Source organism: Nycticebus coucang, chromosome 4 (assembly GCF_027406575.1).
Source record: "Nycticebus coucang isolate mNycCou1 chromosome 4, mNycCou1.pri, whole genome shotgun sequence".
NCBI lineage: Eukaryota > Metazoa > Chordata > Mammalia > Primates > Lorisidae > Nycticebus > Nycticebus coucang.
The window spans coordinates 139,910,358-139,934,769 of NC_069783.1; the positions used below are offsets into that span (position 1 = coordinate 139,910,358).

Sequence of the window (24,412 nt, forward strand, 5' to 3'; positions counted from 1 at the left end):
ACGACTCGCGCGGCCGCCGCCATCTTGGGAGCTCGTCGTACCGTCCGGGAGGGAGCCTGTCTTGACGCGGTACCTCTCACCTATACCAAGGCGGACTGGCAGCCCTGAGCGTCGCAGTCATGCCGGCCGGACCAGTGCAGGCGGTGCCTCCGCCGCCGCCGGTGGCCGCCGAGCCCAAACAGGTACCTTCCCCCTGCAGCCCAACCAGCAGCTCGAGCCTAGGCCTGGGCGCTCTTCTCTCGCGCTGGAAGAAGCGGCCGCTCTGGAAGGGCTTGCGAGGGGCTGCAAGTCCCGGGAGGCTGCGCGCTTCCTGCACTGCACTGTCTTCTGGGAGCAGAACAATCACTCTAGAACAGTGGTTCTCAAAGTGGTCCGCGGACGGCTCGGCTCCGGTAGCTCAGTAGTTCGAATCCGACCCAGGCCTGCCAAACAACGATGAAGAAAAAAAAAAAAAACAGCCGAGCGTTGTGGTGAACACCTATAATCCCAGCTACTTGAGAGGCTGAGGCAAGAGAATTGCTTAAGCCCAAGAGTTTTAGGTTGCTGTGAGCTGTGACGCTACGTAACTCTACAGAGGGCAACTAGTGAGCCGGATTAAAAAAAAAATAAAAAAAAGTGGTCCGACCTGGGAACTTACTAGAAATACAAAGTCTCTGTCGGGTGCAGTGGTTCACGCCTGTAATCCTAGTACTCTGGGAAGCTGAGGCGGGAGGATCGGTTGAGCCCAGGAGTTGGAGACAAGCTTGAGCTAAGCGAGACCCCGTCTCTGCTAAAAATAGAAAAAAAAATTAGCGCGACTCCATGGCACATGCCTGTAGTCCCAGCTATCTAGGCGACTGAGGCAGGATGATCGCTTGAGCCCAGGAGTTTGAGTTTGCTCTGAGCTAGGCTGAGGCCATGGCACTTTATTCTGGTCGAAGGAGCTAGACTCTATCTCAAAAAAAAAGAAAGAAAACAGAACCTGCACTTCAGACCTTCCGGATAGGAATCTGTATTTTATAAGATCACCAAGCGATGTTGCTGAAATGTGAGGAGCACTGATTGAGCTCCTCCACTGATGGATGATCTTTGGAAGTTGCTTCTCCCCCACAGTGGGGTTCACCCAGTAGACCCTAATTTTCCAGTCTTCCCGGTACATTTTTGGATGTTGATTTTCAGCATCTACTCAGTTCTTTTCTTCAGTCAAACACCATGCCAGGTTCCAACCTAACCAGACTGAATTGAGACACAAACTTTAGGGAACTCAGTCTAGCCCGAAGGCTGACATACCTGAATACTCTTCGGGAGGTGTTTATTGTCTGGATTGCCATAAATTATATAGTGCCTCCCAGCACTTAAAAACCTCTCAATCATGCTCCTGAATTTTTTTTTTATTGTTGTTGTAGTTATTGTTTATCAGGCCCGGGCAGGTTTGAACCCGCCAGCCCTGGTACATGTGGCTGGTGCCCTAACTGCTCAGTATGGGTGCTGAGCCCTGCCATTGGATATTAAGCTTGCCATTCCTCATCTGTTATATGGATCTGTAATGTGGGGATAATAAGAGTACTTAACCTGGGAGGAAGGGGTGGGGAAAGGAAGAGCAGAGAGAGGGAAGGAGGGAGGAGGGTGGGGTCTTAGCGTGTGCCACACCTTTTGGGGTCAAGACATGATTGCAAGAGGGACTTTACCTAACAAATGTAATCAGCGTAACCTGGCTTATTGTACCCTCAATGAATCCCCAACAATTAAAAAAAAAAAAAGTACCTAACCTTATTGGGCTCTCCTAAGGGTTAATATATTTAAAGTGCTGAGTAAGAGTATATTTTTAATTATTAAACTATCAATACTGTAAGAGTTAAAATATTTAAAGTGCTTAGAAAATATTTGGGGCCAGGCGTGGTGGCTCAACGCCTGTAATTCTAACACTCTGGGAGGCCAAGGCAGGTAGATCTCCTGAGCTCATGAGTTCGAGACCAGCCTGAGCAAGAACAAGATCCTGTCTCATTTAAAAATAACTGGGCATTGTGGTGGAGTCCCAGCTACTCCTCGGAGGCTGAGGCAAGAGAATCGCTTGAGCATAAGAGTTTGAGGTTGCTGTGAGCTATGATGCCGTGGTACTCTACCGAGGACAACAAAATAAGACTGTCTCAAAAAAAAGAGAGAAGAAAGTATCTGGGACCTGCTCTGCTTGATAAATGATAATATTTATTATCACTGAGTATGGAGGCTAAGGAAGGGAAAGAAGGCCCAAGTTTCTGACCTGGATAACCAGATAGGCGCTCATGGGGAAGAAGATTAGGGATGAAAGTGTCTAGGGGTCAGCTGGATCTAAAGGCACAAGAATGATCTGTGACATGGATTTGGGTGGGATTTTTCAGCCTAGAGGTGGGAGGGAAGTAGAGGACATGGTTGTGAGTGCCTGGTGGAGGTGTGAATATTGTGAAGAGAACCAAGAACAGAATTATGGGGGTCTCTAGCATTATAGGACAGTAGGTAAAATAGAAGTCAGGAAGGAGACTTAGAATGGTGAGCAAGAATGAAAGACAGGTGAGAACGGGGCCTGGGAGTTGAGTGGAGAGTTCTGTGAAGCAGTGGTCAGTAGTCAAACCCAGATAATGGCTGTAGTTGGCTGTAGGCAGTTTTTTATTTAAGACAGGTGAGAATGGGGCCTGGGAGTTGAGTGGAGAGTTCTGTGAAGCAGTGGTCAGTAGTCAAGCCCCGATAATGGCTGTAGTTGGCTGTAGGCAGTTTTTTATTTTGGTAAGAACACTGGAAATGAATGAGAGGTAAGGAAGTGGGAAGTCCAAGACTGAAAAGAATTCAGGATGTTTTGAGTACTTACGTAGGGTTCCTCACACTGCTGGCCCCGGGCCACATGAGGCGGTGTGATTGTATTTGTTCCCGTTTTGTTTTTTTTACTTCAAAATAAGATGTGTGCATAGGAATTTGTTCATAGTTTTGTTTTGTTTTTTAACTATAGTCCGGCCCTCCAACGGTCTGAGGGACAGTGAATTGGCCGCCTGTTTAAAAAGTTTGAGGACGCCTGACTTCGAGTAAGGGAAGGGAGATGGTACCAGCAAAAAGGAACTTGTAAGCCAGGAAGAAACTATTTTTCTAAGATGTGAGACATGACCCTTTGTTTACTAAGGGGAAGAAGCTGCTGGAGAAAGAATATGGGAACTTACAGAACAATTTATATACTGACTATTCCAATGGAGTTTGACAAAACATTTGAGCATTGAATGGTGGTAAAGAGTGTGGAACAGAAGGGAAAAGGGCATTCAAAGCAGGATGAACTGCCAGCACAAAATATCCCATTTCTGAATGTTCCATGCTGGGCACAGGGTTATAGATATGGCCTTCTGGATTCTAGAACCTGGTTTCTCTGAATATAGTCAGAGCCTCTGCATTTGTATCTTCTGAGCATTTGTTAAAAATGCAGATTCCTGGTCCTTCTGAGATCGTCCAGTTAGTGGAGAGCTAGGAAGGCTGCTCTTTTACCTGGTTTCCCAGGAGTGGCCTGTGCAAGTGCTATGCAGTTAAGAGAACTGCTTTTCTGAAGCAGAGGATGCTACCTGGGAAGTTGGTGGGTGAAAGTCTGTGCTCTCAACAGTATCCTAAAGGGGTTTAATAGTATTTCCTTTTCTTGTTTCCATAGCCCACAGAGGAAGAAACATCTTCAAAAGAGGATTCTACACCTTCTAAGCCAGTGGTGGGGATTATTTACCCTCCTCCAGAGGTCAGAAATATTGTTGACAAGACTGCGAGCTTTGTGGCCAGGTAACATAGCTACTTCTACTCAGGTGGGTCAGAGGTGGATGTTAGCAGGAAGAGTTCTGAATTAGCACAAAGGTAACACCTGGGCTTTTAAAGAGCCTCACTGTTGGCTTAGGCCTGTTAGTTTATCTAAAACCACTACATAGCAGTGAGGTGGTAACATCTCTGACACAGTGGCCAAAGTGACAGTCAGACCTAGCTCTATAGTCACCAGGAGCTTCTGCTTTCAAAACAGCTTGAGGAAGTGCCTGGAAAGCTTTTTTGTCACAAGGTGTATGGGGCTGTGCGTGTTTGTCTGTGTCTGAACTGCTGGCCTGAGTAAGATAAAACGCAGAGTTGATCATTCTCATTATGCAAGGACTGCATTCCACAGAATCTCAAGTGACTCATCTGCAAAAATGAACAAAATGCCACCTCAGGGTTATGTCATGAGGCAAGAACAAGGTAATGGGACTGAATGCAATTCAGTTATGTCATGCAGGTGTTAGCTGTTTTCTCAGGGATAGAAATAGGTGAGAGTCCTTCCCCTCCCTTCTTCCCACTGCACTTATACACACTCACAGATCCTTGGGTGGTTTTTTTTTTTTTTTTTTAGACAGAGTCTCACTTGGTCACCCTTGGTAGAGTGCCGTGATGTCACAATTCACAGCAACCTCAAACTCTTGGGCTCCAGCGATTCTCTTGCCTCAGCCTCCTGAGTAGCTGGGACTACAGGTGCCTGGCTACTTTTTAGAGACATGGTCTCGCTCTTGCTCAGGCTGATCTCAAACCCTTGAGCTCAGACAGTCCACCCACCTTGGCTTCCAAGAATCCTAGGATTACAGGCATGAGCTACCACGCCTGTCCTTGGTTGGAATCTTCTTAATGGCCACTTGACTCCAAAAGTCATTACATCCCCTCATTTATAGTATTTTTTATAGTATTCCTTTGGCAGCCAGCTAGCCAAGTTCGGCCCACAGATTGATTGATTTATTTTGAGACAAGAGCCTCACTAGGTTGCCCTAGATAGAGTGCTATGTCATCATAGCTCACAGCAACTTCCGACTCTTGGGCTCATGCAATCCTCTTGCTTCAGCCTCCCAAGTAACTGGAACTACAGGCACCTGCCATAATGCCCAGCTCATTTTTTTCATTTTCGTAGTGACAGGGTCTTGTTCTTGCTAAGGCTGGTCTAGAATTCCTTAGCTCAAGCAGTCCACCCACTTCGGCCTCCCAAAGTACTAGATGTAAGCCAGTGTACCCAGCCATTTATTTTTGGTTGTCTTCATAATATTTTTTAAAAACTCATTAGTTGCCACTATTTTAAAAATTAGATTTTATAATTTGAGTGCCTGGACCAGGCATGGTAGCTCACTCCTATAATCACAGCACTGTGGGAGGCAAAGGCAGGTGGATTATTTGAGGTTAAGAGTTTTAAGACTAGCCTGAGCGACATAGCAAGATCTTATCTTTACAAAAATTAGAAAATTTAGCTGGGCTTGGTGGTGCTCTTCTATAGTCCCAGCTACACAGGGGCTGAAGCAGAGGATCACTTGAGGAGTTTGAGGTTGCAGTGAGCTATGATCACACCATTGTTCTCAGGCCTGGGCAACAAAGTGAGACCCTGTCTCAAAAAAAAAAAAAAAAAAAAAAATTCAGGATTTCTGGCTACTCTTGACAAACTGGACAGCTCTTCCTCCTGTCGTCCTTGGATATCTACTTTTCAGGGGGCCACCTTGAAGTCACTCCCGAGATAGTATCCAAATTACTATACATCTTTTTTTTTTTCCACTTTATCACCCTCGGTAGAGTGCTATGAAATCATAGCTCACAGCAACCTCCAACTCCTGGGTTTAGGTGATTCTCTTGCCTCAGCCTCCCGAGTAGCTGGGACTACAGGCACCGCCACAATGCCCGGCTACTTTTTTGTTTTAGTTTGGCCAGGGCTGGGTTTGAACCCACCACCCTCAGTATATGGGGCCAGGCGCCGCCTACTATACATCATTTAATAGATATTCTGCCTTTCTCTACCTTCTAATAAAATTAAACATAGATTAATCTGTTTAAGTATTTCACTTTGCTTTATACAGAGTTATCTCTTCACATTTCAAGGGCTGTAATTAACTGAGTAGTCAGTTAAAAGCTGCTTTGTGCTTGATTGAACATTATTAGGTCATGTCAGCTTTAGGGCAGCAGGTGTTGGTTAAGATAAGTGATCCGTGTCTCATAGCCACACTCATGCTTCCTTTTTCCCCCTGATTTTTTAAAAACAATAAATAGGAAAAGAGTGTTGAATGAACAGTAACCATATCTCAGTACCAGAATAGTTGCTACCAGCTGTTTTCACTTTTTCCTGTTTCTTTTTTTTTTTTTTTTGTAGAGACAGAGTCTCACTTTATGGCCCTTGGTAGAGTGCCGTGGCCTCACACAGCTCACAGCAACCTCCAACTCCTGGGCTTAAGCGATTCTCTTGCCTCAGCCTCCCAAGTAGCTGGGACTACAGGCGCCCGCCACAACGCCCGGCTATTTTTTTGTTGCAGTTCAGCCGGGGCTGGGTTTGAACCCGCCACCCTCAGTATATGGGGCCGGCACCTTACCGACTGAGCCTCAGGTGCCGCCCCTTTTTCCTGTTTCTATCTGCCCCTTGGCATCCTTTTTTAGATTCCTGTAATGCTAGCAGATATACTTTCACATTCTTCTTTTCCCTTCATAGTGTGCTGTAGACATTTTTCTGCATTGCTCAGTATCTTCCTGATGCTGCACAGTCAGCTATCGTGAGGATGCATCGTGTTGAAGTGAAGGGCCTTCCTTAACTTAGCTGTCTCCCTGTATTTTCCTTAGAGATTGTTTCTAGCATTTCAGAAGAAAATTCAGTGTAGTACGTTACCATGTTTAAAGATTTCTTTTTATTTTTTCTTTTGAGACAGTCTCACTTTGTCGCCTTTGGTAATGTGCTTTGGTGTCACAGCTCGCAGCAACTTCAAACTCTTGGGCTTAAGTGATTCTCTTGCCTCAGCCTCCCGAGTAGCTGGGACTACAGGCCTCTGCCACAACACTCAGCTATTTTTAGAGACAGGGGTCTCGCTCTTGGCTCAGGCTGGTCTTGATACCATGAACTCAGGCATTCCACCCACCTTGGCCTCCCAGAGTGCTAGGATTACAGGCATGAGCCACCCCACCCGGCCTAAAGATTTCTTAAAGATTTTGCCAAAGAGCTTTCTAATAGTTTTGTGTCATCCTGTGCTGCTATAGAAATAAGGTTCAGGGTCCCTTAAAAATAAATACACATGCACATCTCTAGATTGATGTTTAGCTACAGTGAGTGCTTTCATATGCATTTCTAAAATCTTTGAACTTGCTTTCATTTGTGTTGCAATGCAGGGACAGACTGAATTAAAACAAGCATGCAGCTAGGCGCAGTGGCTCATGCCTATAATCCTAGCACTGGGAGGCCGAGGCGGGTAGATTGCTTGAGTTTAGGAGTTAGAGACCAACCTGAGCAAGAGTGAGACCCTGTCTCTACTAAAAATAGAAAAAGTAGCCGGGTGTCATGGTGAGCACCTGTAGTCCTAGCTACTTCAGGAGGCTGAGGCAAGAGGATCCTCGAGGCCAAGAATTGAAGTTGCTGTGAGCTGTGATGATGCCATGGCACTCTACCCAGGGTGACAGAGTGAGACTGTCTCAATAAATAAATATAAATAAATAAAGCAAGCATGCAGAACTGTGCTTTACTTCAGCTAGGTTCACATTCATGGAGTATGCGGCAGCAATCCATAACTGGTTTTCTAAAAGGAATTTTTTCTCTTCCCTTTCCTGTATTTTTCTGTTAAGAAACTGAAGTGGAAATTAGCCTTTAAAATCCCACCAGCTGGGTTGAGTCAGAATCATGTCTTTTTTCTGCTGAAATCTTGTGTTACCGAATGTATTTCTAAAATTAACATTAAGCTAATTTAAAACAACAGAATATCTTGGAATGAATACGCCTGCCTTCTCATTGTTTTAACTCACATTATTCCAAATGTCGTGAGCTTACGGCTTAGGCAGTGATACCGGAGACAACTAAGGCTCCTTTTTCTAGCAGCCCTTCCATCTGTCCTGGGCATTTGCTGGGCATGGTGGCCTAGTTTAGCAGGATTTTAAGTGTACATTCACCCTCCTCCTCATGTGTGTATTATTTAAAGAGTGGAGGGAAGTGGTTTTTCCCAAAGCATGAGGTTCCAGTTGGACTAACATGCTATCAAATTGAGACCTCATGTTGTTAGTCATGATGCAGGGTGGGACCACAACTTGCTGAGGAGCTGGCCTGGATGTTGATGACCCCCAGCATGGCATAGCTTGCTGTGGCTAATCTGAAGCACAGCACTGCTTGCACCTTGCCCTGCCTTCTCACAGTACCAGGGGTGTGGAAGTCTGAAGAAAGTCAAGCCATCTGGGGAGCATCAGCCCCTGGGGCCATGTGTTTGGGGCAGTTCTAAGAACAGGATTCTGGCTAGAAAAGTGGTGGAAGTGCCACAGACATGTTGAATATTTATGGAACAGCCCCTTTTAGCCTTCAAAGGAATAACAGCCCCTAGCATTTGCAGGCCATAGTATGATTCAAAAAGGCTTTTGCACCTCCTTAAGTATTTGATCTTCTTAATTAGAGGGAAGGTGGTGTTAGCAACATTTTATGTGTCGGGAAATTGAGGCAAAAAGTAGTTTGGTAATGTGCTGTGGTTCATGAGTCTGTTGTGAATGTGAAACTGGAATGTATCCAGACCAACACAGGTGTTGTAAGTAAGTGTGGCACCTTGTAGTATTACCACTGAGATTTTTTGTGTGTGTGTGTGTGATTTTTGGGCGGGGCTGGGTTTGAACCCGCCACCTCCGGCATATGGGACCGGTGCCCTACTCCTTGAGCCACAGGCACCGCCCACCACTGAGATTTTTTTAAAAATCAGGGTTCCCTAAACATTGTGATGGAGCATTTTTTCATTAACCTGAGGTTTTGAAGACATGCATGCTGAGTCCCTGGGGCATACCTGGACAACCATTTCCGGCACAGAGAATGATGGAGGACCACTTCTGCAGATCTAACAACCCTGTCTTCTGACTGTGCCTTCTTAGTATAAATCTGGATCCTGTGGAGCAAGTTTCCTATGTGGGCTTCACCAGGATGATTTTAGATAGTGCCTGGACAAGGCACCAAATCACCTAAATTTTTATGGGTTTTTTTTTTTTTTTTTTAGTCTTTTCTCATTACCTAAAGGACACAGTCCCAGTTTGGTGCTGTCATTGTGTAATCTCTTTAGCAGGGTTAATCTCCCCCACCCCTTACTCCGTTGCCTATACTAGAGTGCTGTGGTGTCAGCCTAGCTCACAGAAACCTCAAACTGTGGGCTGAAGCGATCCTCTTGCCTCAGCCTCCTGAGTAATTGCAACTACAGGCACCTGCCACAACACCCACTTAATTTTTTTTTTTTTTTTTGGCCGGGGCTGGGTTTGAACCCGCCACCTCTGGCATATGGGACCAGCGCCCTACTCCTTGAGCCACAGGCACCACCCAACACCCACTTAATTTTTTCTATTTTTAATATCCTGCCTTGGCCTCCCAGAATGCTAGGATTATAGGCATGAGCCATCATGCCCAGCCATAATCTCCCCTTTTAACAAGAATTAGCCTCAGCAAACTTGAAGCTAAATAGATTTTGACAACTTTTTTTTATTGTATGTACTTTTGACTCTTTTTTCTTTAATTATTTTTATTGGGGGGGGAGGTATAGAGACAGGGTCTCACTATGTCTCTATACAAACTTAAACTCCAGGCTGATCTCAAACTCTGGACTCAAGCAATCCTCCCACCTTAATTTCCACTTCAACTTCCTGAGTAGCTGGGTTTATGGGTACCAGCTTAATAGATTTTTTTTTTTTTTTTTTTCCAGTTTTTGGCCAGGACCAGGTTTGAACCCGCCACCTCCGACATATGGGACCGGCGCCCTACTACTTTGAGCCACAGGCGCCACCCAGCTTAATAGATTTTGAAAATAAATAAATTTAATTAAAAGAAAAGAACAGTAGCCCAGATGGTTTTAGAAATGACAACTGGCAGAGGAGCTAAGGAATGATGGAGGCTGAGGAGACCTTGTGGTAGAGGTCTCCTGTTTCAGGCTGAATGAAGCAGATACAACTGGAGGCTTATACTAGGAGGCCAAGGAAGATGTCTGCTGTGCTGAAGGATGGGCTGGCACGAGCAGTGGGTGGTGGCATGAAGGAAGCACAAATGGACAGTGTTCCGGATCTAAGTAGTTACAAAGGTGGTTGTGGTGATAACTTTTCTGTCTTCCTTTCAGAAATGGGCCTGAATTTGAAGCTAGGATACGACAGAACGAGATCAACAACCCCAAGTTCAACTTCCTGAACCCCAATGACCCTTATCATGCCTACTACCGCCACAAAGTCAGCGAGTTCAAGGAGGGAAAGGCTCAGGAGCCCTCGGCTGCCATCCCCAAGGTCATGCAGCAGCAGCAGCAGGCCACCCAGCAGCAGCTTCCCCAGAAGGTTTGGAGCTCAGCCCCTCTGCTTACTTCCCCAGGGATAACAGGGAAGCAAGAGTAAGGAAGGTGTACATAATTAACCCTCACGTCCAGACCTCACAACCCCCTGGGGAGAGTAGTGAGGTTGTCATCCCAGTCTCACAGATGCAGATTTTGAGACTCAGACAGCAAAGTACTGATAATAGTTGGTATTTCTTAAACACTGCTTATCAAGTTCTGTCCTCAGTATTGTGGGAGCTTTGTCTCATTGACTCCTCACAGAGGCTTCATGAGGAGGCTGACAGAGTGACCATTTTACAGATGAGGAATCTGAGGGTTGGAGGTGTGATTTATCAGGGCCTGGATCATGCATGGGGTGAGTGCAGTGTCCTGGTAATGTGGAGGACTTCCTACCTGACTGTGCTGAAGGAGGCAGTGTGGCATTGGGTCCCTTCTTGTACCATCCCTTCTGTTTCATCTTCCCAGTTCCCCTCCACCTGGTCTGCCCTGATACCATCCTCCATGAACTGAGGCCCAGCACTAGGGTCTGTTAGGGTTGTAAGTGAAAACAGAGGCTAACAGATTTTGCTTCCTGTGCAGACCTGTGCTGGTCCTTTTTGCTATACTCATGAACCAAGGTAGAAGAGGCAGCTCCTTGATTTGCAGTGGGATGTAAAGGTTGATGTCAGGTTCTAAGAAATGCTTTGCAGTTGACTACTTCTAGGTCCTTGGGCTACTTCAGTTTCCACAACTATAAAAAGGATCCATATTACCTGTTCTGTTTATGTCATGGTGCATGTGGAGGTCATGGAAACACTTTGTACAGTGGGGTTCTCTGCACACGTAGGCTTTACGCCTTCCATCCCCTCAGGGGGATTTAATAAACTGTGTTCCTGTTGGATCTTCTGCCATCCAGTTTCGGCCCTCAATTTCAGGGCAGGAGCAAAGATAATAGAGGGGCATGGGTCTTGAAGCTGTTCGGGGAGTCAGGCTACAATTGGCCAAGAAACTGGTGCTTTTTGTGAGTTAGGATTCTTTAAAACCAACTGCCATTCGTGTATACAGAAAACATAGAGGTCCATGGCCATCTCACTTGGAGGGGAGGGGGCGTTCCTTCCCACCCTTGTATGTCTTGCCTCACATTCCCTCTGTTTCTTAGGTCCAAGCCCAGGTGATCCAAGAGACCATTGTACCCAAAGAACCCCCTCCTGAGTTTGAGTTCATTGCTGACCCCCCCTCCATCTCAGCCTTTGACCTGGATGTGGTGAAGCTGACAGCTCAATTTGTGGCCAGAAATGGACGCCAATTTCTGACACAACTGATGCAGAAAGAACAGCGCAACTACCAGTTTGACTTTCTCCGCCCACAGCACAGTCTTTTCAACTATTTCACAAAGCTGGTGGAACAATATACCAAGGTGCCTGGTCAGGGCGGGAATGGGGATGATGGGCCCAGAGAAGGAAAGCATATTACCACTGGAAGCACTCTTCTCTACTCACTGTGGGATGATGCTACCTGGTGGGGACTCTGAGCAATTTTGTTATGAATCTCAGTTTAATGTAAAATCTTGATTTCTATTCAGTTATTTCCTCAAATGCAACACAGAAAACTTCTAAAGAGAAATGAAGCACATGGTTACCAACTACCATTAGGTGGTTGCCTAATGTCTGACAAAGGCCAAGTGGTGCTAGGTGTTTTTAAGTATATTTCCATTTCAGTTACTTGATAACAGAGCCTGAGAAGAAGCAAGCCATTAACAGTTGCCTCTTGTTACCTAATTTAAGTGTTTTTCCCCCATTTTTCAGAAGCAGAAACAGGCTTAGAAAGGTGACTTATGAGCTAGTAGAGATTTAAACCAACATTTGACTCTAAAACCTATGTTCTTCACCCTGTAAAGTGCATTATATGAGAAATACCATTTAAGGAGGCATTGAGAAATGTAATGTAAGTCAGTATAACTGACATTATTGAGTGCTTAACAAATGCAACTTCTCATTTAATCTCTAATAGCGTATAAGGTAGCCATTATTATGTTCACTTTTTCAGAAGAGAAAACTAAGGCACAAAGAAGTTAATGTGGCCAGAGTTACACAGCCAGGACATTGCAAAGCCTTGATATCTGGCATTTTTACTTTAGACCCTGCTATCTTTTTTTGTTTTTTTTTAGAGACAGAGTTTTACTTTGTTGCCCTCGGTAGAGTGCTGTGGCGTCACAGCTCACAGCAACCTCCAGCTCTTGGGCTTAGGTGATTCTCTTATCTCAGCCTCCCAAGTAGCTGGGACTACAGGCGCCCGCCACAATGCCTGGCTATTTTTTGTTGTAGTTTAAGATATAAACTGGTATATCTTAATTACCATGTGACATTGCTGTAGTCAAGCTATTTAAAATAATCAGATCATTAATTTATTGTAAAATACACTGGTAAAGATTTGCCTGTGGTGCATTTTCCTTGCTGTACTTACAGGGGACTAAGCATAGCAAGTGGGATGGTATGTACATCTGTTGGGGTTTTTTTTACAGTTTTTGGCCAGGGCTGGGCTTGAACCCGCCACCTCCGGCATATGGGGCTGACGTCCTACTCCTTTGAGCCACAGGCACCACCCTGTATATCTGTTCTTGATGTCTCAGACTAACACGTTAAAAAAAATATGACTTAAAAAGACTCACAAAGATTTCCTCTGACTTCACTTGAAGTACTATATATAATTAGAATTGTAAAAGTATGTGTGTTTAGAAAAAAATGAACAAATCCAAAAACTGGTAGAAAAGCTAAAATAACAATCACTGAAGGCCAAAGGGTTACTGCAAGTACACAGCATCAATTATTAAATGAGCCATATGTTAATTTCCCTCAGTGGACTGCTTCCGGGGTTAAAATCCCCAGATGCTTTTTTATTCTGTTAACTTTCCTGTTTTTCTCTCAAAAATTGGGTATTGGTATGTACTACTCTAACCCAAGGGCTCTGGTGTCTGCTTCTAGCCAAGGAAGACTGTGCACTGATAGATCATTGGAGTAAGAGGTATGAGAAGGATTGGGGTTGGGGCTGAGCCTCTTTGCCAGTGGCAGTAGATACTATTGGGGCAGTTAGAATGGCTGCCTGTTTAGAACAAAATTAGCATTTATTTTCTCAGTACACATTACCAGACATCATTCAGGGTTTTGGATATGTGATAGTGAACAGAAGACAGAAATGCCTGCATGGAGTTTCTAGTCTAGTAGGGAGGAGACCAGTGCAACGTCAGTGTATGTCAGATAGTGCTAAATGTTATGGAGAAAAAGAAAGGAGAGACAGAAATACAGGGAGGTGGGGCAGGACAGGCTGCAGTCTTCAGAAGGGTAGTCAGGAGAGAGGCCTAAATAATACTCTGAAAATTCAGAGAGAGTGAGCAAACCAATCTCATGGAAGCAGGCATCACATACTTTCCCTATTCTGAGTAATCTCCCAGTCCTTTGCATATAGCCTGCTAATCCTTGAAGCAACCTTTTTAAGTTGATAGTGCCAACTTTTAAGTGATGGTGTCACCATTTTGCAGGAGGAAACCCAAGTTATTGGGTTAGTAACTTCCCCCAAAGTCCCACAGTCAAGTGAAGCTGGGATTGGGACCCAGAATCCCATGCTCTCATCTCATCTGATCCTTACAGCCATCCTCTGTCCCATGTTGTGATGTACTGTCAGTTGTTTAATTCTTCTATGTTTTATTTAGATTTTGATTCCTCCAAAAGGATTATTTTCAAAGCTCAAGAAAGAGGCTGAAAACCCCCGAGAAGTTTTGGATCAGGTAAATAGTAACTAATGATGGAGGTTCTGCTGTGTGGGTTTTGTTTTGCATTTGAATATATCTCTGAGATGGCTCAGCACCCATAGCTCAGTGATTAGGGTGCTGGCCACATGCACTGGGGCTGGTGGGTTTGAACCCAGCCAGGGCCTGCTAAAAACAATGACAACAATAAAAAAAAAATAGTCGGGTGTTGTGACAGAGGCCTGTAGTCCCAGCTGCTGGGAGGCTGAGCCAAGAAAATCGCTTAAGCCCAAGAGTTTGAGGTTGCTGTGAGCTGTGACACCACAGTACTCTACTGAGGGTGACATAGTAAGACTATCTCAAAAAAAAATAATCTCTGAGGCAGTACCTTGCTGTGTTCCAGGCACAGGAGTAGTGGGAAAAGGCGTTGTGGTTACAAAGGCCAAAGAAACCTGGGTTCCATATGCTTCTCAGTATACCACTACTTTCTACTTTGCTCTCAGATTCAGTACATTTCTTTTCTACTATGGCTAGAAAACCAGCTTCCGAGCGGGTTCTCTGGTGATAGATGCTTTTTGGAGCACCCAGGTTTTCAGAATCATAAAGGCATTTTGGTGCTGACTGGTTTTGGTGGCTGCAAGAAGGCTTTTTTTGGGCGGCGCCTGTGGCTCAAGGAGTAGGGCGCCGGTCCCATATGCCAGAGGTGGCGGGTTCAACCCAGCCCTGGCCAAAAACCAAAAAAAAAAAAAGAAGGCTTTTGTTTCTCAGGATCTCAGCCTACTCCTTGTCTTGAGAACTACAGGCTTCCTGGAGGATTTTGCTAGATTGTTGGCACAGAGTCCCTTGCCAACTTGAAAAGAAAACTTTGAACAAATAGTTGACTCTTGGGGCCCAGACAGAAGATGGTTTCTGTATTATTTAGAATTTTTGTCCGTCCAAACTCTGAGTGTGACTGAAACCAGATGCAAATACCCTAATTTGCTCCAGGAAGTTCCCCTCGTGGATAGAGCAGCATCTTGTTCTGAAGGAAGTTCTGTTTTTAGTGAAAGCCCTTCAGGTGATAGCCCCATGGGGAATAGACTCTGATTCAGCTTAGTACTGTGCTCTTTCCCATCCTGGCAGGTGTGTTACCGAGTGGAATGGGCTAAGTTCCAGGAGCGTGAGAGGAAGAAGGAAGAAGAAGAGAAGGAGAAGGAGCGGGTAGCTTATGCTCAGATTGACTGGCATGATTTTGTGGTTGTGGAAACAGTGGACTTCCAACCCAATGAGCAAGGTAGGACTATGAGGAGAGTGGCTCCAGATGGGGAGCCAAGAACTGAGTCGTCACAGGAGACATTGTACAAGTATTCCCAGGGAACAGCCAAACCTCACAGGGGGCTTTATTAGTCGAATCTCGCAGAGGGCTTTGTCTGTTTCCTTTCTGCTCCCAGAAGACTTTGTCCAAATGAAATCCAGTTCAACAAATATGTATCATACCAGACCCTGGGTGGGCCTCTGGAGATAGGGAGAGAAATCAGACATAGCCCCAGCTCTTAGAGAGCTCAAACAGATAGTGCAGTAAATTGGTCTTTGATAAGGAATCCCTTTGACTCTGGCTTACCCTCTGGTAGGGAACTTCCCTCCCCCAACCACGCCAGAGGAGCTGGGTGCTCGAATCCTCATCCAGGAGCGCTATGAGAAGTTTGGGGAGAGTGAAGAGGTTGAGATGGAAGTTGAATCTGATGAGGAGGATGACAAACAGGAGAAAGCAGAGGAGCCTCCTTCCCAGTTGGACCAGGACACCCAAGTGCAAGACATGGATGAGGTGAGCTGGGTGGGCCTATGGGATGACCTTTTTCCCTAGAGCCCCAGGAGATAGGGGTGCTCTCCACCAGAGTCAGAGATCAGCTCCCTTGTGTAGCTTATAAGGCAGCGTGGGTCCTGAACAAGGCTGTACACTTGCCTAACTCCAGACAGCACAGAGCCTCTTTCAGATTTGGCAGTAAAGATTCATTCACAAGCAAGGATTTAAAAGCTGTGGCTGTCTCTTTACCCACTGCCTCATGCTAGCTTTCATTTAGGGGGCTCTCTGCATCAGCCTACGCTTTGGTATATTTTGAGGTCTTAGCTAGGCCTCAAGTTCCCAGAATTTCAGGCCAACCCCTCTAGCAGCATAGTCTCCAGAGCCAAATTGCTCTCCCCCCTTAGAAAGAATTTGTGTACAGTCTAAGAAGAAAGGGCCCCTGTGTCTGTGGGAATTGACTTTTTCTCTTCCTCCCAGCATTGCTCTGTGAGCAGCTACCATTGAGTGCTGACTCGCCCCCATGCCCCTCCCCAGCATGTCAAGTGCCCTTGGCCTCTTGGGACCGCCTGGTGCCAGCTTCTGGAAATGCCTAGGAAGAATGTTAGCACCATGACCCCCAGTGCTCCCATTCATGCTGTGAGGAAGCAGGTTGGCCTGCTGCCGGCTGGCCTCAGCTGCCTTGGGAGGCTTAGCACATGGGCACTAGCTGGCGGAAGCCAGGGCTCCTTGCCACCCTGAGAGGTGCCAGGACTCAGCTGCAGTGAGATAGCTTCTCATCCCCTCTGAGTACTGCCACTTTGCTTTTCAGGGTTCGGATGATGAAGAAGAAGGGCAGAAGGTGCCCCCACCCCCCGAAACACCCATGCCTCCGCCTCTACCCCCAACTCCAGACCAAGTTATTGTCCGCAAGGACTATGATCCCAAAGGTATGGCCTATTTCCTAGCCCTTTGACTGCCGGGGAAGAGCCTGTATGCACTTGTATGGTCTTTAGACCTATCTGTTTTTGAGGGGGCTTGTTCTAACAGCATTGATAGCTTATTACAGGCATTGTGGTGGGGAAATAAGGCTTAGTCGTCTTGGTGCCTGGTACCTTGAACAGTACCAGGTACGAGGGTAGCTCTGAAAGGATTTGTTTTGAATGAATGATGCATGAATGAAATAACCACCGTCGTTTAACCTAGGCTGCTACCCTGTGTTCTAACTCAAACATCTGTATTCCTTTAGCTTCCAAGCCCCTGCCTCCAGCTCCTGCTCCAGATGAATATCTTGTGTCCCCCATCACTGGAGAGAAGATCCCTGCCAGCAAAATGCAGGAACACATGCGCATTGGGCTTCTCGACCCCCGCTGGCTAGAGCAGCGGGATCGTTCCATTCGTGAGAAGCAGAGTGATGATGAGGTATATGCACCAGGTGAGTGGGAATTCCAGGAGAGTCCATGGGAATTTCCAAATTACAGCCAACTTTCTTTAGCAAACTTAGGAAGCAACAATTGAAATTAACAGAAGCTTTTGAGGATAGGTGCAGCACTTAATGTTGCAAAAGAACTACCTATTTTCTAGACGGATTCCCCACAGGAATCCTCCAAAGGTGGGCACTCATGCAGATGACATATGCTTGATGATATCCCAGAGCAACATCTGGCTGTGACTAAGAGGGTTGCTTATTCCTGTGGCTTTCTTAGAATGAGGGCACTGATGGCAAGAGTACGCTGAGCTCCTTGGAATGCAAAACAGTTGCTACAGTGCAAGAAACAGACAATAGGGAGGGAACCATCTGGAGTTGGGAGACCAGGCTTGACTCTGTACTTCCCACTCATGTAGCCTATCTGCACAGTTTGCCTTCTCTGGCTCAAAGAGGGCCTTTTATGTGTCAGAGGGGTTTGTAGGCTCAGTACCAATTGGGCAGCTTTCCCCAGCTTCTGAAGACAACAGTGCTGTCTTGAAGGCCAGAGCCACCCTCATTCCAGCTTTCACCCTGCACACCAGGAAAGCTGCTGCCTTGTCAGAAGAACTCCTGATTTAGTTTCCTTTTCTATCCCTGCCTCTGATCTGTGACTGTGTATAGGTCTTGATATTGAGAGCAGCTTGAAGCAGTTGGCTGAGCGGCGTACCGACATCTTTGGTGTAGAAGAAACTGCCATCGGGAAGAAGATCGGTGAGGAGGAGATCCAAAAGCCAGAGGAAAAGGTGTGGCTAATGGATCCTAGTGCCTTCTCTGCCCGTAGGTCCCCATATACGGGTTTAATTTCAGGAGTCCTGATAAACTCTGTCTTTGCTTTCCCATGCAGGTGACCTGGGATGGCCACTCAGGCAGCATGGCCAGGACCCAGCAGGCTGCCCAGGCCAACATCACTCTCCAGGAGCAGATTGAGGCCATCCATAAGGCCAAGGGCCTGGTGCCAGAAGATGACACCAAAGAGAAGATTGGTCCCAGCAAGCCCAATGAAATCCCCCAGCAGCCACCGCCTCCATCTTCAGCCACCAACATCCCCAGCTCAGCCCCACCCATCACCTCAGTGCCCCGACCACCCACAGTAAGCCAGCAGCCACCCTGTGACTGACTTTTTAGAACTTAGATCTTGGGGTTAGATACTATTGACTGAGAAGGGCAGCTACCGTACAGTGAGGCCTGAGTGCTGAGTAGGTCAAGTTGAAAGACTAAGAACCCTTCGAAAGGAAGTGGGAACTTCTGTCCTGATCTGTCTTCAGAGGAGGATTGGATCAGGTAGGGAGACAAGGGGCAAATATGAGAAGCCAGCTTGTATAGAAAAAGGCTGCAGAGCTTAGTGGTCTTTGAGTACTCCTGACTTGTCTCCAGGAGGCTAGAGGTCAGCCTCTTAGTGGTTCTCAGTGTTTGCCACAAGCAACTGTTTGAGTTTGACCTGCTGCGTCCTAAGTGGAAGGTGTTGCCCTGGGCCTCTCAGCCCTGTAGTTTGTCAGGTGCCCGGTTGAGGCTGTAGTCTCTCAGCCCCATCATCAGGACTGTAGGTGGCCACTTGCCAGTTATGTATACCCTTGGGTTCTTATCACCTGTGGATCCTTTACCCTCCACAGATGCCGCCTCCCGTCCGTACTACAGTTGTGTCTGCAGTACCTGTCATGCCCCGCCCCCCAATGGCATCTGTAGTCCGGCTGCCTCCAGGCTCAGTGATTGCCCCCATGCCACCCATCATTCACGCACCCAGGATCAACGTTGTGCCCATGCCTCCTTCCGCCCCTCCTATCATGGCACCCCGCCCACCCCCCATGATTGTGCCAACAGGTGAGTGTCTTCAACAGCTTTCCAGGTTACTGGGTCCAGGACCACAGGCCAAACACTGTCAGCAGAGCAGTGGCTGATATTACTACCAGTTGTTTTAGCTGGGTGTTCAGTCCAGAGGATAGTCCTTACTCCTATGTGAATGATCCCCAAACCTAAAACTGGGAGCCCCAGCTCCTAGGGGAGATGGAGTTTAAAATGGCATAGCTGGTGTCTGCACTCAGAGGTCAGGCCTCATACAGGCTTAGAAGCCTGATGGGTGCTTGTTGGCTGGTACTCACTCCATCAGTCGGTCTTGCCCTTCGCCCAATCTCCTGCTACCATGGAGAACTAAGCATTTTACAGCCTCCTAGGTCTTTGCCAGGAAACCTGCTGCTGGCCAGTGAGGAGTATCACTTCACACCTCTGATTAGGAAGAACCTTTGAAATTACCCCCTTTAAGTTCTTACCAGCCCTGAGTCCTGGATCTTTTCTTCCAATTCATGGGGCTGCTTATTACTATCTTTGCAGCCTTTGTGCCTGCTCCACCTGTGGCACCTGTTCCAGCTCCAGCCCCAATGCCCCCCGTCCATCCTCCACCTCCCATGGAGGATGAGCCTGCCTCCAAGAAACTGAAGACAGAGGATAGCCTCATGCCTGAGGAAGAGTTCCTGCGTAGGAACAAGGTATATGTTGTAGAGTGTCACTTGTGGCCTGGAGTGTATAGCTAGGGGGCCCAGTACTACTCTAGCCACATATTCCCCTGGCTGACCTGATTCCACTTAATGATTTTGGCTTCTGGGACGTAGGCCAGCCATTGGAGGCTTCTTAGGGCTTCTGAGTGCACACTAAATGTAGGATCAGTAGTTGGAAGAGTGATTCTTAAATTCATTGTGCCCTTCCTCCCAGTTGGAGCCCTTAGGAGGGCTGCCTATTGGGATAGGACCCTAGTGGGCATACTGGAATTAAGGGGAGGTAGGAACCGTGGCATTGCTGGTTCCTAGGAAAACTGGTAGGCTCCAGTTGAGGAGGCAGAGAAATAGCCCCAGTCCCTGCTTCCACAGTATATTTAACCACATCTTTTTTTTCTTTTTTTGAGACAAAGCCTCAAGCTGTTGCCCTGGGTAGTGGCATTACAGCTCACAGCAACCTCCAAGTGCTGGGCTTGAGCAATTAATTCTCTTGCCTCTGCCTCCCAAGTAGCTGGGACTGTAGGCGTCCACCACAATGCCCAGCTATTTTTTGGTTATAGTTGTGTTGTTTGCCAGGCCCAGGCTGGATTCAAACCTGCCAGCTCTGGTGTATGTGGCTGGCACCTTAGCCACTTGAGCTACTGGTGCTCAGCCATTTTTTTTTTGACATAGTTGCATTATGTTGCCTTTGGTAGAGTGCTGTGGCATCACAGCTCACAGCAACCTCAAACTCTTGGGCTTAAGTGAGTTTCTTGCTTCAGCCTTCCAAGTAGCTGATACCAGGTGTCCACCATAACACCCAGCATTTTTTTTTTTTTAATTGTAGTTGTCATTGTTTAATAGGCCCAGGCCAGGTTCGAACCTGCCAGCCCTGGTGTATGTGGCCAGTACCCTTCTCACTGAGCTATGGGCACCAAGCCTAACCAAGTCTTTTTAAATTTTCTTTCTAATAATAGTTCTCATTTCTTGAGCACTTAAGTGCCAGGATAGAGCAAAGCACTTCACAGGTATTGAAGTGATGATAGCATTTTGCTCACAGATACTAGTTAAATGGGAAGCTAGATTAGGAACCCAGGTTTTTTTCCCCTTGTGATGCTTCTTGGGGTTTGCAGAGCATTTTCACTACTTTAGCTCCAAACTCAACCAGGAGGCAAAGCAGAGATGGTTTTAAAGAAAAGAAAAACTAAACCAAATCTTTTTTTTTTTTTTTTTTTTTTTTTTTTTTGAGACAGTGTCTCACTTGGTCTCCCTTGGTAGAGTGGCTTAATAGAGGTTAGGTTACAGCAACCTCAAACTCTTGGGTTCAAGTGATCCTCTTGCCTCAGCCTCACAAATAGCTGGGACTACAGGTGCCTGGCTATTTTTAGAGATGGGGTCTTGCACTTGCTCAGGCTAGTCTTGAACCTGTGAGCTCAAGCAGTCCACCTGCCTCTGCTACCCAGAGTGCTAGGATTACAGGCATGAGCTACTGTGCCCAGCCTAAGAAACCAAATCTTAAAAAGGGGAAGTGATTGTATAACATCACAAGAGTGATCAGTTGTCAACCAGGCCAGAATCCAGGTGCTCAAAAGCATGGGTGATAGTATTTGGACTGGTCCAGGGATAGCATTCAATAGGGTTCCTGATCAGCTCAGGGCTTCACAGACATAATGACCACCTCCGATTTTGCAGGGTCCAGTGTCCATCAAAGTCCAGGTACCTAACATGCAGGATAAGACGGAATGGAAACTGAATGGGCAGGTGCTGGTCTTCACCCTCCCGCTCACAGACCAGGTATGGGTTGCTGCCACCAACTGGCATTTGGTGCACGGAAACCAAGGGGTCAGTGGACATCTTTCAGCAGGCCTTAGCAAGGGGATAAATGATCTCTTCTTGGTCCTACAGGTCTCTGTCATTAAGGTGAAGATTCACGAAGCCACAGGCATGCCTGCAGGGAAACAGAAGCTGCAGTATGAGGTGAGTCAATGTCCACAGTCCTGCCCTCTGGGCTCCAACAGCTCTGCCATTACAGAAGGTAAATCCCAGGTGAAAACACCGTGGGGACTGGAAAAACGTTTGGGTATGGCCAGCTACCTGGGTCCGTCCTAGAAGTAAGAGTGCTAGGGCAGGCAGGTCCGAGATTTTGGTAGGGTCACAGTAGTCCTAGTACAGTTTTTATTATATTATTATTAAATCATAGCTGTGTATATTAATGCGATCATGGGGCACCATACACTGGTTTTATAGACCATTTGACATATTTTCATCACACTGGTTAACACAGCCTTCCTGGCATTTTCTTAGTTAATTGTGTTAAGACATTTATATTCTACATTTACTAAGTTTCACATGTACCCTTGTAAGATGCACCACCTAGTACAGTTTTGATTAGGGATAGAGATCTAAGGACAAGACTTGGGAGGGTTCCTGACCCAGTGGTGGGGTCTTCCTAGCATTATGCCCTCTTAACAGCCTGGCGTTGTGCATGGGCACAGAAGTGTAGTCCAGCCCAGCCTGGTGTCTGCCAGGTCACATGCAGGGCTGTGTTCTCCCTCTTTGGATTTTAACAAATCTCTCTGGGCCTCACTTTGCTTTTCTGTGATTGCTTACGATCTTATGATGTGGCAGTGCCCATGGCTCAGTGGTTAGGGCGTCAGCCACATACACTGAGGCTGGTGAGTTCAAACCCAGCCCAGGCCAGCTAAAACAACAGTAACAACTGCAACCAGGAAAATAGCCAGGCATTGTGGTGGGCACCTGTAGTCTCAGCTACTTGGGAAGCTGAGGCAAGAGAATCTTAAGCCTACGAGTTTAAGATTGCTGTGACCTGTGACTCACGGCACTCTACCCAGGGTGACAACTTGAGATTGTCTCAAAAAAAAAAAAAAGATCTTATGATTTGAGAGTCAAAACTCCATGGGATTAACCAGGGCCAGCTTTGGGGGGAGTTAAGCTTTGAATCAAATGTTGTTAAAGGGGAAGAACACTTCCTTTTTGTGGAAAGGAAGGGAAGAGGTAGGAAGAAAGAGAGCCTTTCACTCCTCTGCCTCCTGGCTTTCTGCAAGCTCCTTTATTTTCTAAGTTAAGAGATGAACAGAGTTGTACAGCAGCAGCAGTGTACCCCAGGCAAGTTGCCCCTCACTAAGGCATGGTCTTTGTTTTTCAGGGCATCTTCATCAAGGATTCCAACTCGCTGGCTTACTACAATATGGCCAATGGTGCTATCATCCATCTGGCCCTTAAGGAGAGAGGCGGGAGGAAGAAGTAGAGAGAAACTCCGCTGTCAGATCCCTGTTTTGTACGTCTCCTGTCTCCACCCCCTGCCCCAGATCCAGGAGGCCTACCTTGGGCTTTGGGTTCTGCCTGCATATTTCTTTCCCTCTAACTCACTTTGAGAATTTAAATTGTTCTCCAGAGGTTCACTTCTCCCACCCCTTCCCCACATTGGTAAGAGTAGCAGGATTTTCTGAGCTACTCTTGTTAGAGTCTTGATTAGAGGACATTCATTTCTTTAGGCAGCCCATTAGGAACTGAGAGCCCAGAGATATCCTACAGGACATTTTCATAGTGCTAAGTGGTACTAATCTGATAGAAGATGGTGGTTACTGTCTTTAATCATTTTGTATCTTGCCATGGACTGTCTAATAAACCTCTTGGACCCTGTTGTGAAATCACTGTGATAAGACTTGTCCCTTGGCCACTTGTACCCTGTCCAGACTTAAGGCCTTGGGAACACTGCACGATGCTATGTGGCTTCTCTCTGCTCTGAGCCATGCTGGGGTTTGCAACTAAATTCTTGCTTCCATCTTATCTTTTACATATTAGATTTTTTCTTCTTAAGCTTCTAAAAGGCATATTTGTGTTGCCTTTTTAAAGCTTTGGGACTCTGCAAAGGCCTATTGCTGTATATTTATCAGATTAATAAAAAGCCTAGGGTGGCGCCTGTGGCTCAGTGAGCAGGGCGCCGGCCCCATATGCCAAGGGTGGTGGGTTCAAACCCAGCCCCGGCCAAACTGCAACAAAAAAATAGCCGGGCGTTGTGGCGGACGCCTGTAGTCCCAGCTATTTGGGAGGCTGAGGCAGGAGAATCGCGTAAGCCCAGGAGTTGGAGGTTGCTGTGAGCTGTGTGATGCCACGGCACTCTACCGAGGGCAATAAAGTGAAACTCTGTCTCTACCAAAAAAAAAAAGCCTTCAGCATGCCAGGCACCACAGAAGAACAAGGACAAGTGGTACAGTCCCTGGTTCAGCAGATCCCAGAGACACGTGCAGATGAGACATGGAGGGTAGCAGTTTCCTGTAGGCCTAGAATCACCTGTTACCTGATTGGCTTTAAGGGTCCTTGGCAGAGCTTCACTAGTGTGCAGATATGATGAGGTCTCTTTAAAATGTATTTAATAAATACTTAATTATGCCAAGGTCATGCACTATTCTAAGGATTTTATAAAATTTAATTTACTCTTTACTGTTTGAACCAGTCTAAAATTCTTTTTTTTTTTTTTTGGTAGAGACAGAGTCTCACTTTATGGCCCTCGGTAAAGTGCCGTGGCCTCACACAGCTCACAGCAACCTCCCAACTCCTGGGCTTAAGCGATTCTCTTGCCTCAGCCTCCCAAGTAGCTGGGACTACAGGCACCCGCCACAACGCCCGGCTATTTTTTGGTTGCAGTTCATCCGGGGCCCACCCTCGGTATATGGGGCCGGCACCTTACCGATTGAACCACAGGCGCCG

The 24,412-nt window shown here is 46.6% G+C and overlaps 1 protein-coding gene across 1 annotated transcript; it reads left to right on the plus strand.

The window, feature by feature from the left end:
• Positions 1-21: 21 nt before the first annotated feature.
• On the plus strand, positions 22-23,352 carry SF3A1 (splicing factor 3a subunit 1). The gene is made up of 16 exons (XM_053589582.1): positions 22-182; positions 3,638-3,759; positions 10,065-10,272; positions 11,407-11,664; positions 13,954-14,028; positions 15,112-15,262; positions 15,600-15,793; positions 16,581-16,698; positions 16,998-17,183; positions 17,838-17,959; positions 18,061-18,306; positions 18,827-19,034; positions 19,542-19,696; positions 21,374-21,475; positions 21,587-21,658; positions 22,848-23,352. The coding sequence occupies exons 1-16, from the start codon at positions 120-122 to the stop codon at positions 22,947-22,949; spliced, it is 2,382 nt and encodes a 793-aa protein (XP_053445557.1). The 5' UTR covers positions 22-119; the 3' UTR covers positions 22,950-23,352.
• The last annotated feature ends 1,060 nt before the right edge of the window (positions 23,353-24,412 follow it).

Coding starts and splice junctions, on each gene's coding strand:
- SF3A1 (XM_053589582.1), top strand. CDS start 120: ATGCCGGCCGGACCAGTGCAGGCGGTGCCTCCGCCGCCGCCGGTGGCC. Junction 11,665..13,953: donor TGGTGGAACAATATACCAAG/GTGCCTGGTCAG, acceptor TGTTTTATTTAG/ATTTTGATTCCTCCAAAAGG. Junction 15,794..16,580: donor AAGTGCAAGACATGGATGAG/GTGAGCTGGGTG, acceptor TTTGCTTTTCAG/GGTTCGGATGATGAAGAAGA.